At 42.9% G+C, this 12,741-nt stretch overlaps 1 protein-coding gene across 3 annotated transcripts in view; it reads right to left on the reverse strand.

Annotated features, from left to right (window-relative positions):
- Window positions 1–10,368, reverse strand: part of antxr1b (ANTXR cell adhesion molecule 1b) — a 77,750-nt gene extending 67,382 nt beyond the window's left edge. For 2 of the 3 annotated variants that reach the window (XM_061875806.1, XM_061875804.1), the window contains exon 1: window positions 9,776–10,212. In XM_061875806.1, coding sequence (XP_061731790.1) covers window positions 9,776–9,969 — 194 coding nt within the window. In that variant the 5' untranslated portion in view covers window positions 9,970–10,212. Of the gene's footprint in view, window positions 1–9,775; window positions 10,213–10,260 lie in introns of those variants that run through there. The other variant, XM_061875807.1, reaches the window with a different exon arrangement.
- Window positions 10,369–12,741: the final 2,373 nt, after the last annotated feature.

The raw sequence follows: 12,741 nt of genomic DNA on the forward strand, positions 1-12,741 counted from the left end.
TCGTATTGTGAGGCAAACGCACTAACCCCTCTTCCACCGTGAAGCCCCCGTCACACAAGATATTTAAAAGTTAAAAAGTCAAAGTACCAATGATTGTCACACACATACTAGATGTGGCGAAATTATGCTCTCCATTTGACCCATCACCCTTGATCACCCCCTGGGAGGTGAGGGAAGCAGTGAGCAGCAGCGGTGATTTAACCTCCAATTCCAACCCTTAATGCTGAGTGCCAAGCAGGGAGGTAATGGGTATCATTTTTATAGACTTTGGTATGACTCGGTCGGGATTTGAACTCACGACCTACTGATATCCGGGCGGACACTCTAACCACAAGGCCACTGAGTAGTTCAACAACAAGAGTTTACAACTTTTAGTCGTAACACAACAGCAACTTTCAACAAATTGCGATCTGATTGGCTATCGCAACTGTCTATCAACTGTATGTGTTCTCAAATTCATCCGCTTAACGGTCCCGATGAGTATCCAATCACAGGACGCGTAAATGTCACGTTCAACACAAGGCCATCTAGAACAGTGTTTTTCAACCGCTGTGCCGTGGCACACTGGTGTACCGTGAGATACAGTCAGGGCGGACACTCTAACCCAGGGGTGCCCATTACGTCGATCGCGAGCTACCAGTCGACCGCGGGGGGTGTGTCAGTCGATCTCCAGCCAGGCTTTTAAAAAAAATAGACCTAAAAATGAGTGATCATCAATCTTCACCAAGACGTCACTTAAATGACATTCACGGTACCGGAGGGTCTTGTGAGATGACGCTGGCTGCTGCAAGATCATTATTATGAAAATATGACCGAGAGGAAGGCGAGAAACACTTTTTATTTCAACAGACTCTCGCGCCGTACCTTCCGTCAAAACTTTAAAGGCCGACTGCACATTTCCTATCTTCACAACAAAAGCCCTGCTTCATGCTGCCTGCGCTAACTAAATACAGAGTCTCGGAAAACTGGCGTGCACAAGCGATCCCTCAGAAAGCTGGCGTGCACATCACTTGTGCACGCCAGCTTTCCGAGACTCTTATTTTGTTAGCGCAGGCAGCATGAAGCAGGGCTTTTATTGTGAAGATAGGAAATGTGCAGTCGGCCTTTAGAGTTTTGACGGAAGGGACGGCGCGAAAGTCTGTTGAAATAAAAAGTGTTTCTCGCCTTCCTCTCTGTCATTTTTTCATAATAATGAACTGGCAGCAGCCAGCGTCATCTCACAAGACCCTCGGGTGCCGTGAATGTCAATCAAGCAAGCTACGGAATTTGCCGCCAATGTTTTTCTTGTAAAGTGTATGGAAGCTAGATGAATTAGATGCCAAAAACCAACCACTTTCATGTGGTATTGTACAGAAAGGCCAACTTTTTTTCTCCTCCATTTGAAAATGTGGGCGTTATCATCATTACTGTCTGATTCCAATCAATGCAAGTCATCAGAATCAGGTAATACACCAACTTATATTCTTGTCTTTGTGAAAGACAGACATCTATATGTGTTACACATGCTTGTATTATCATTAAACACATTTAACTTGTTTACAAAAATGTCTCTTTCATAAATAAATAAATATAAATGATATATATAAATGAGGTAGATCCCCTCTAGTTGGTCAATTGAAAAGTAGCTAGCCTGCAGAAAAAGTGTGGGCACCCCTGCTCTAACCACTAGGCCACTGTAAAAACCGTCAAATAAAAATGAGCTGCATAATAGGAAATCAAATAGTGTTCGTCCTTCGCTATGTGGTAGGTTACTGCGGATGTTATCTCCTTTTGTCGTTGACTATTTTTTTCATACGGTGTTGATCTGGAAATCTTTGCCTTGGCATTTTGATGGTGTGGCACCAAACGGAGATGTTGACATGCGGAGTAAGCACTCATCATTCTCTCGCAGGTGACTTTTCTAATGATGCTGCATATTGGCCGTAATGCTACTTTTTGTAGCAATGCTTTTGCCCCACACTTAACAAACTACGGTTGTCTGCGCGACATATTCCCACTTGAAGCCAAACCACCGCCAGACGATGGACCCCCTGCTGTTTTTCTTGGGAATTAATTCTTCCTTCATTGGTTACCAGATTCGAACCTTCTTTCTCTCGTATTACTACCCGCACCACTGTTAACGTGACCCATGCTGCTACCTCTCTGCTCTGCGAGGGCGTATACGTATGTGACGTATGACGTGACAGTATGTAAGAAAATGCACTTGCTGTCTGTGAGAAGGAGAGACAGGAAAGAGTGGGAAGAGCCTGTGGTGTAATGCCAGCAGCTAAAAGCAACTGCGTGAGAACGTATACTCGAATATCACCGTATAGTCATTTTCTATATCGCACGGAGACAAACCTGCGATATATCGATATACTCGATATATCGCAGGTTTGTCTCCGATATATCACCATATAGTCATTTTCTATATCGCACGGAGACAAACCTGCGATATATCGATATACTCGATATATCGCAGGTTTGTCTCCGATATATCACCATATAGTCATTTTCTATATCGCACGGAGACAAACCTGCGATATATCGATATACTCGATATATCGCAGGTTTGTCTCCGATATATCACCATATAGTCATTTTCTATATCGCACGGAGACAAACCTGCGATATATCGATATACTCGATATATCGCAGGTTTGTCTCCGATATATCACCATATAGTCATTTTCTATATCGCACGGAGACAAACCTGCGATATATCGATATACTCGATATATCGCAGGTTTGTCTCCGATATATCACCATATAGTCATTTTCTATATCGCACGGAGACAAACCTGCGATATATCGATATACTCGATATATCGCAGGTTTGTCTCCGATATATCACCATATAGTCATTTTCTATATCGCACGGAGACAAACCTGCGATATATCGATATACTCGATATATCGCAGGTTTGTCTCCGATATATCACCATATAGTCATTTTCTATATCGCACGGAGACAAACCTGCGATATATCGATATACTCGATATATCGCAGGTTTGTCTCCGATATATCGCCCAGCTGTTGCGATCTGTGACTCTGATCTTCACATGTTTAATTTCTTCTTTGTTTCATTCTCTTCCGACCCACTTACTTCTGTTTAGTCCGTTACCATGGTTACACATTGATTTCACCTGCTCCTCGTTTTCTACACACATCTGGTTCTCCTTGATTTCTCCCTATATAAGCTTTCCTCTTTTCTTTGTTCAGTCCGGGTCCATAAATTTGCCTTCTAGCAAAAGTATCGACTGACTTCATGTAAGTATATTCTCGCTAGCTTTTCACGCTAAACCTTTGTTTTATTCCAGCTCTCATGCTGATGAATTGTTTTTTCTTTTTTGTGTGCCTTTGTGCCAGTCTTAGTTTTTATGGTTTCTATTCCTAACTTTTATGCTAGCGCCCTTGGTTTATTTTGTCTGTTAGCTGCAGTATTTTTGTTCGTAGCCTGCTTTTGTTAAGTTTAATAAATCATTTAAACTTACTATTGCTGTGTTCTTGTCGACGCATCCACGGAGGGACAAACTCGGCGTTACTATGCCAATCAGTCATTACACCAGCACTACTCTTAATCACTAAATCCAATGAAATCCTCTTCCCCTGTGTCGCTTTCAAACAACTCTGCCAACTCCAAACGTAGACAATGCGCCGCTTCCTCTTCTATCGGTACGTGGCTTACGTCAGAGTCATCGGGAGTTGCAGTTCCAATTATTCCAGCCGTTCTGAATCCGGACAGGATGGTTTTGGTTGTCACCGAAGCCCATGCTTTGTCGATTCGTGTGTGTGTGTGACGATTGCTGACATACGCCTGGTCTCTTACGTGAATGAGATAAATAATATTTTTTAATATTTTGCGGAAATGTGTTAATAATTTGTTAAAATAAGTCGCAAAACTGTGACTTATAATCCGAAAAATACTCTATGTACTTCAAGTAGAAAATTTAATGTGCGTATAAAAGCAACACAAGCATTATAAACAAAGTATTATGGCAGAAACAAAATAATAACCTAAATAGATATGAAACTTGTGCAAGATGGCAACTTATATTAATAGAAATATATAATATTTTTAACCCAAATAGGTGAAACTAAATAATCTCCCACGGCACACCAGACTGTATCCCATGGCACAGTGGTTGAAAAACAATGATTTACAGAGTAAAACACCCGAAACTAAGGTTTTGGGCATTGTTTTCTCTTAACACATTTATTTATCTAAAAATGACCCAGGACACGCAATATTGTGGGTTTCCTGCGAATCGTCTTCATCTCTAAAGGAAAAATCTAATCTGCGGGAGAGAATTCCTCTGCAATTTTCAACTAAGTGTCTTTTTTTTTTTGAGTGGTCAGCTTGGAGCGTCCCTCTGTCTCCGACTCCCTCGTCGTCAAGTGACATAAGTGCGTGACTGTTATGATTTTGCTGACTAGTTTTGATGACCCGCCTTATCTTGCCTCTGATTGGCCAGTACGTAATGTTTTGCCCTAATCTTAGCCAATGGTTACTCATCATACGAACAACTAATCATCATGGATTTTCTCCGTATGTATGGATGTTCTCATTCATCCATGTCATTGTATTTTCTCCATATTTTTATTTGACCTGGATTCGCAGTCCATTTTTTAATTTGTAGCTTATAGCTTTAATGTAATCTACCTAGCTACATTGGTCAAAATGTAGCTAAACTAAAAGATACTTGATAAAAAAGTAGCTAAGCTACCGCCAAGCTACTGGAAAATGTAGTTAAGCTACATAGCTTAGCTAAATGTAGCTTGTTACTGCCAATCACTATGTATAGGAATGAACTATACACCATAAAACATTATCAAAATGCTATGTCACATTTTTTAAAGTAATACTTTTGTGAAATGAAAAAACAAACTAGTAATGTAAAAAAAAAACATGGTGTTTACTTTTTGATATCAATATAGAACACAAAGCAGTTTGGTTAATGTAGATAAAGTCAAATAAACAAGTGTAACCTATTTTTATGGACTTGTTATAAGCTGTTGTACAGTATATGCCTTGAGCTCTTATTTTGAAGGCGCTAAAAGTGGAAGTGGTGACACGTGGTGGAGCGGAGTTTTGAAAACAAACAAAACAAAGTGGTCCTCGTGTAAAACTGGAGCTTCCGTGTTTGTTATTTTGTCGGTTTTTTTTGTTGTTGTGGGTGTGTGAAGCTCTGTATGTTTGGAGGGAAAGGTTAATACGTTTTTTTTTGTTTTAACGGCCTGTTGTTTTTGTACTTATCATGTTATTGTGTTGAAACGAGGACGTTTATTTTTGTAAGAGGAGAGGTATGTAACCTATTTTTACGGACCTGCCTCTTTGTGATGTTAAGTTCCTGTTATAAGCTGTTATACAGTATATGCCTTGAGCTCTTATTTTGAAGGCGCTAAAAGTGGAAGTGGTGACACGTGGTGGAGCGGAGTTTTGAAAACAAACAAAACAAAGTGGTCCTCGTGTAAAACTGGAGCCTCCGTGTTTGTTATTTTGTCGGTTTTTTTGTTGTTGTGGGTGTGTGAAGCTCTGTATGTTTGGAGGGACAGGTTAATAGGTTTTTTTTTTGTTTTAACGGCCTGTTGTTTTTGTACTTATCATGTTATTGTGTTGAAACGAGGACGTTTATTTTTGTAGGAGAGGTATGTAACCTATTTTTACGGACCTGCTTCTTTGTGATGTTAAGTTCCTGTTATAAGCTGTTATACGGTGTATGCCTTGAGCTCTTATTTTGAAGAATATGATTGATTTTGATTGGGTGTGAGTTTTCCTTGCCCTTTTGTGGGTTCTTCCGAGGATGTTGTAGTCGTAATGATTTGTGCAGTCCTTTGAGACATTTGTGATTTGGGGCTATATAAATAAACATTGATTGATTGATTGAAACTTTTATTAGTATATTGCATAGTACAGTACATATTCCGTACAATTGACCACTAAATGGTAACACCCGAATACGTTTTTCAACTTGTTTAAGTCGGGGTCCACGTAAATCAATTCATGGTAAAGAGCAGAAGTGGTGACACATGGTGGAGCGGAGTTTTGAAAACAAACAAAAAAATGTGGTCCTCGTGTAAAATTGGAGCCTCCGTGTTTGTTATTTTGTAGTTTTATGCATTTTTAAACCCTCGGTTACAAAATCTTTGTCCTTCTTCAACAACGCCATTCGGTTTCAGTGCAACAGGTTGGCCAACAAAAATAAACAGGAGTGACACCTCTCACGTCTATTACACAATCTCCGTGCCTCAATGACAACACAGCCTGCCTGGGTTCAAATGGATGAGATGACAAAACAAATGACATAGTATTGACGTTATTGGAACACTGACAAAGTTAGCAGGAAGATAAAGGACAAGTGACTATCCCAGTGAACAAATTAAAGACTTTATAAAGCTGTCGTCATCTAATAACAGCAGTGCGCTCTTAAAGGCACTCTGAGACTCCACGGAAGTAGAAGCGAGTAAAATGAAGTGAAACAAAGCCAGCGGCTCTGTTTACTCGGAGGGTACATCCCCAGAGCAAAGTCTGTGTAGTTAATGCCGTTTTTTCTCAGGTCTAAGTGCGCTAGTGTCAGTTCTGTTTCCAGGAAGTAAGCAGTTTTGCGTTAAAATGCATTAATAAATGAGTTTTTTTGGGGGGTAATAAAACATTTAAACAGTATTACTATCCAATGTGTTATTCTTATAGCCAGACATGTGTGTTTAATTCCGTACCTGACGTTTTTATCTACATCTGTTGCCTTCCTAAGAGGTTGTCACATGATTCTGAGGGAGGCAACAGGTAGCCAAAACCGTCAGGTACGGAAATAAACACACATGTCTGCCTATAAGAATAACAAATTGCATAATTTTTTTGAAAACCTAATGAACCTCTCAAAGTAAAGCCTCAGCCTTCCTGGTAAGGTTTATTCAGGTGTACTGGAGAGGAGGCAAGGCGGATAGTTGAACCTCGGATCCAGGAGGAACAGTGTGGTTTTCGTCCTGGTCGTGGAACTGTGGACCAGGTCTATACTCTCGGCAGGGTTCTTGAGGGTGCATGGGAGTTTGCCCAACCAGTCTACATGTGCTTTGTGGACTTGGAGAAGGCATTCGACCGTGTCCCTCGGGAAGTCCTGTGGGGAGTGCTCAGAGAGTATGGGGTACCAGACTGTCTTATTGTGGCGGTCCGCTCCCTGTATGATCAGTGCCAGAGCTTGGTCCGCATTTCTGGCAGTAAGTCGGACACGTTTCCAGTGAGGGTTAGACTCCGCCAAGGCTGTCCTTTGTCACCGATTCTGTTCATAACTTTTATGGACAGAATCTCTAGGCGCAGTCAAGGCGTTGAGGGGTTCCGGTTTGGTGGCCGCGGGATTAGGTCTCTGCTTTTTGCAGATGATGTGGTCCTGATGGCTTCATCTGACCGGGATCTTCGGCTCTCACTGGATCGGTTCGCAGCCGAGTGTGAAGCGACCGGAATGAGAATCAGCACCTCCAAGTCCGAGTCCATGGTTCTCGCCCGGAAAAGGGTGGAGTGCCATCTCCGGGTTGGGGAGGAGACCCTGCCCCAAGTGGAGGAGTTCAAGTACTTAGGAGTCTTGTTCACGAGTGAGGGAAGAGTGGATCGTGAGATCGACAGGCGGATCGGTGCGGCGTCTTCAGTAATGTGAACGTTGTATCGATCCGTTGTGGGGAAGAAGGAGCTAAGCCGGAAGGCAAAGCTCTCAATTTACCGGTCGATCTACGTTCCCATCCTCACCTATGGTCATGAGCTTTGGGTCATGACCGAAAGGATTAGATCACGGGTACAAGCGGCCCAAATGAGTTTCCTCCGCCAGGTGGCGGGGCTCTCCCTTAGAGATAGGGTGAGAAGCTCTGTCATCCGGGAGGAACTCAAAGTAAAGCCGCTGCTTCTCCACATCGAGAGGAGCCAGATGAGGTGGCTCGGGCATCTGGTCAGGATGCCACCCGAACGCCTCCCTAGGGAGGTGTTTAGGGCACGTCCAGTCAGCAGGAGGCCACGGGGAAGACCCAGGACACGTTGGGAAGACTGTCTCCCGGCTGGCCTGGGAACACCTCGGGATCCCCCGGGAAGAGCTAGACGAAGTGGCTGGTGAGAGGGAAGTCTGGGCTTCCCTGCTTAGGCTGCTGCCCCCGCGACCCGACCTCGGATAAGCGGAAGATGATGGATGGATGAACCTCTTTACTTACCGTGAGGAATTTGACCACAATTTATCTATTATTCCCTTTACTGTTACATCTCTATTTACATTACATGCTTCAACTTCTCTGTGTGTATGCGAGCAACATAGAAGAATATAGTGGAGACAGACATGTGGGTTCACTCCATTTCTTTCATTATGCGAAATGGCTCAAAAAGGTATTGGCAGATTTTTCATTTTTGGAAGTGTCAGAAATGTGATAATGAATAAGTTATTACTTTTTTGTGGGGATGATCTGGACAACTGTTTGGATTCAAGACTTTTTACGATTGGGAGGAAGGGCCTGGCAGAAGTCCACACTCTCCAATTTCTTTTTTAGTTGTATTATAGGTTAAACATCTGTAAAAGAGAATATATTGCATCTGACCTAAATAATAAAACAAAATACTGTTATTTGTTTACATCCACTGTTTTAAAATGACTGTAGGTCACAATTGTATTCATGTCCTAAAACTGTCCCTCTTAAAAAAGTTCAACGAAATCTAAAAAATGTACTTCCATCCATCCATTTCCTACGGCTTATTCCCTTTGGGGTCGCGGAAGGTGCTCGTGCCTATCTCAGCTACAATCGGGCGGAAGGCAGTGTACACCCTGGACAAGTCGCCACCGCAGGGCCAGATATATTAAATAAAACATTTTAAAATGTTTTATATGCCTTTTTTGAACACTTGCTTTTTTTCCAAAGGGAAAAAAATATGCAATAACTTGAAGCGCAAAATGAAGTGAATTATATTTATATAGCGCTTTTCTCTAGTGACTCAAAGCGCTTTACACAGTGACACCCAATATCTAAGTTACATTTAAACCAGTGTGGGTGGCACTGGGAGCAGCTGGGTAAAGTGTCTTGCCCAAGGACACAACGGCAGTGACTAGGATGGCGGAAGCGGGAATTGAACCTGCAACCCTCAAGTTACTGGCACGGCCGCTCTACTAACCGAGCTATGCCGCCCCAAATGGGATATTTGAGATTATAGCCTTGATTAGGTCAATAATTCATAAAATTCATTTTTATGCATTACTATTTTGGGAGATTTCTTTTGTAGAAATATGTGGTTATAATGTGTAATGGGACATTATAATAAGACAAAATTGGTTCTGAGGGTAAAGAGTGTAAGCATATTTCTATCCCATTCTAAACAAGAATAAATAAATCAATAACCCTTGCTATAGGTCCCAAAACGGTCCCTATCATAAAAGTATAATACGAATCTAATATTAATATTTTAAATCCGTCAACAATAAATAGCTATTCTAAAATTCTTGTGACCAAATGGGTCTGGAGTGTAAAGACTATAAGTATACAGTACATGCAAACTATCTTGTTCTTTTGCACCTTGCAATAATGTAGATTATAATAAAAAAAGAAGGATACTAAAAAAACAAATCCTGACCACGGTGACAAGCATATAAGTGTAGATGCATGAAAATAATGTGCTGTGCCAATACAACTTTTAAAATCAAACCATCCCAAATGCATCACATCCTAATTTATGAAGAAGAAGCGCTCAATTAAATTGAAAGTTGAAAGCAGTGATAAGTAAACCACTAAACGTCTCCATCCTTTGATCAAACAGATACAAACAAATGCACTCACTTGTCCAACACAAAGAAAAGGTCAAATCCCCCATAGCAAGACGACCCGGCTTCTCTCCCGCCGTGGTCCTGTCCTGCAGCACCGACCACGAGCACCACCACAGCCACCACCATGCCAACTTCCACGCCAAGCAGGACCCGCCTGCACCAACGCCTCGACATCCCTTGGAGTTTAAAACAAAAAACAAAAAACATTAAGAGGACATGTCCGGTTTGGGAAATATCGCCTGTCAAAGTCTCAGCGGTGAGCCCCAGAGATGCAGCTTGCCATGCTGTGAAGCAATGAAGTCTGGAATCAAGACTGCCATCTCCTCAGCAACAGATGTGCACAGAAAAGAAAAAAGGGGGAGTGAAGCTTCCAGCGGTCCTTCCTTCTTCGGTCTCTGCAACCCAATCCCCTTAACAAACTCGTGCCTTGACCTCACACCACATGATACACTATAACAAACATCTCATCTACTTCTTAAACAAAATAACATGTCTTACCTTAACAGTACAGTACTTCCAATTGACCTGTGTAGGCTTGCTCCTCTTGTCCACTAGTGTCATCTAGTGGTACAGTAGATTCACTTCATGTTGGAGTTTTGTTTACCTGGGGAAAAAAGGAGTTTAGTCAAAAAATATCTATTTTATTTTGACAATAGGTCCCACCTGTCCGACTTCAATGATTACCTCTCAAAATAGATTAGATTAGATAGTACTTCATTTATTCCGTCAGGAGAGTTCCTTCAGGAAAATTAAAATTTTCAGCACAATCCCATTCAAGTTTAGACAAACATTACAGGGAGACAGAACAGGATCGCTGACGGGTCTGCCGGCTTCCAGCGCCCCTTACAAAAAAGAGGAGATAAAGGTAAACAAAGGGGGGGGGGAGAAAAAAATAGAAGATTAAAATAAAATTTAAAAAATCGGTCTTTGCCTGGGCCCTGGAGAGGAGGTGCAGACTGAGGCCAAGGGAAAAAAACAAAAAAAATTAAAAAACAACTCATAACCATGGTACACATCCCTCTTCCATGTGTGTAAGAGGGAAACATCAAAGAACACAGAGGACATTAAAGACATTAAAGCAGCAGATACAACCAGACACTTCTACATAAAGCTATGAATAAAAAGTAAAAGAAACATATCCACTGTGGTGGCCTCTGCGGTGTTCCACGCCATCGTCCGCTGGAGAGGAGGGAGCATGGCCAGGGACAGGAGCAGACCCAACAAAGCAACCAAGACAGCTGACTCCACTCTCGGCCAGTGTCCAGTCCGCATGGATGAGCGATGATACATCCAAGGTGACTGAGGTGTCCGACACCTGCTCACCCAGCCAAGACACCGCAAAGACTGTCCGTCCCAGCGCTCAGTGCTAGCTCCGCAGCTCTGTCCCCTCATCCGCATCTCCTCCAGTACATCCAAACATACTCTGGTGTAGCAGAGACCCAGCAGCTGGTCTCCATGGCCAAAAGGCTCCCGGGAGGCAGATCCAGAAGTCCACAAAAAAAGCACCACAGAGGTCACGAAAGTGCCACCCCTTATCACACAGTCCCAAAGGGTCCCGGACCAAAAGGCAAAAAAATATAATAACACATGAAAACAAGAGGGAAACACAAAAGGATGACACAAGAGCACAGAGCTCCTGCCTACAGCAGCCACTACAGCAGCGCCATCTTGGGAAAAAAAAAAAATAGCATCATTAACGTAGGTAGGTAGGTAGGTCTTTATTGTCACTGCAACAAGTACAACGAAACTTTGTTTTCAGCACAAACCTGTTCAAGATTAGACAAACAAACAGTGTACAGGGTTACAGAACAAGAACGCTGATGGCTCGCCAAAAGGCGCCCCGTAAAAGATGGGAAAAAGGTCAACGCTGGGGAAGGATTAGTAAAAAAAATACATTCCAGACTGGGCTCCCAAGGGGGCCCAGTTCGGAGTGAGAAAAAACCTCCATAGCAAAGCACATATACATATTACAACATACATCTCGAGATATCTAACAACAGAGGGAAGGTAGTTCAAGGTCATGGTGGTAGGTCACAGCTCTCAGGCGCTGACCATCCATTCATCACTCCTACGGGATTTGCGTCGAGGGTGTTGGATTAGGGGCCTGGGGGGTGTATGTGTGGCGTATATTTTTTTTGTGGATGTGTGTGTGTGTGTATAAGCCCATAGTGTGTCTCTGTTCCGCGGCCTTGATGTATTTGCCGTCGCTAGTCCAAAGTTCACAAAAACAAGTGTGTGTCCATGACAGACAAAAAAAGGGAGTTTGTTGTGTCTTTGCTTGCAGTGATCTTTGGGAGAGTCTCGAAGCCAGGGAAACATCCATCCATTTTCTACCGCTTATTCCCTTTTTTGGGGTCGCGGGGGGCGCTGGCGCCTATCTCAGCTACAATCGGGCGGAAGGCGGGGTACACCCTGGACAAGTCGCCACCTCATCGCAGGGCCAACACAGATAGACAGACAACATTCACACTCACATTCACACACTAGGGCCAATTTAGTGTTGCCAATCAACCTATCCCCAGGTGCATGTCTTTGGAAGTGGGAGGAAGCCGGAGTACCCGGAGGGAACCCACGCATTCACGGGGAGAACATGCAAACTCCACACAGAAAGATCCCGAGCCTGGATTTGAACCCAGGACTGCAGGAACTTCATATTGTGAGGCAGACGCACTAACCCCTCTTCCACCGTGAAGCCCAGCCAGGGAAACAATCCAAGTTAAAAAGATTTGTATGCGAGTGAAAATAAAATTTGCTTTTCACTCTAAAATTGTCTATGACTGGTCCTCAAAAACTGCGGGGTAGACAGTCCGATGTAATCCACAGTTCTTCCCGCATCCTCCAATCGTTTGTGGCAGCTTTGGGGTACTTTGAAGACTGCCAGCAACTTCCAGTTTGTCGAGAAACCAGAGCAACGCTTACTCCAATCTGTTGTCATAATTCCCAATAGGTGGATATCTCCACGTCGTCGACACAAAAGGG

This window comes from Nerophis ophidion, linkage group LG17, assembly GCF_033978795.1.
Source record: "Nerophis ophidion isolate RoL-2023_Sa linkage group LG17, RoL_Noph_v1.0, whole genome shotgun sequence".
Taxonomy (NCBI): Eukaryota; Metazoa; Chordata; class Actinopteri; order Syngnathiformes; family Syngnathidae; genus Nerophis; species Nerophis ophidion.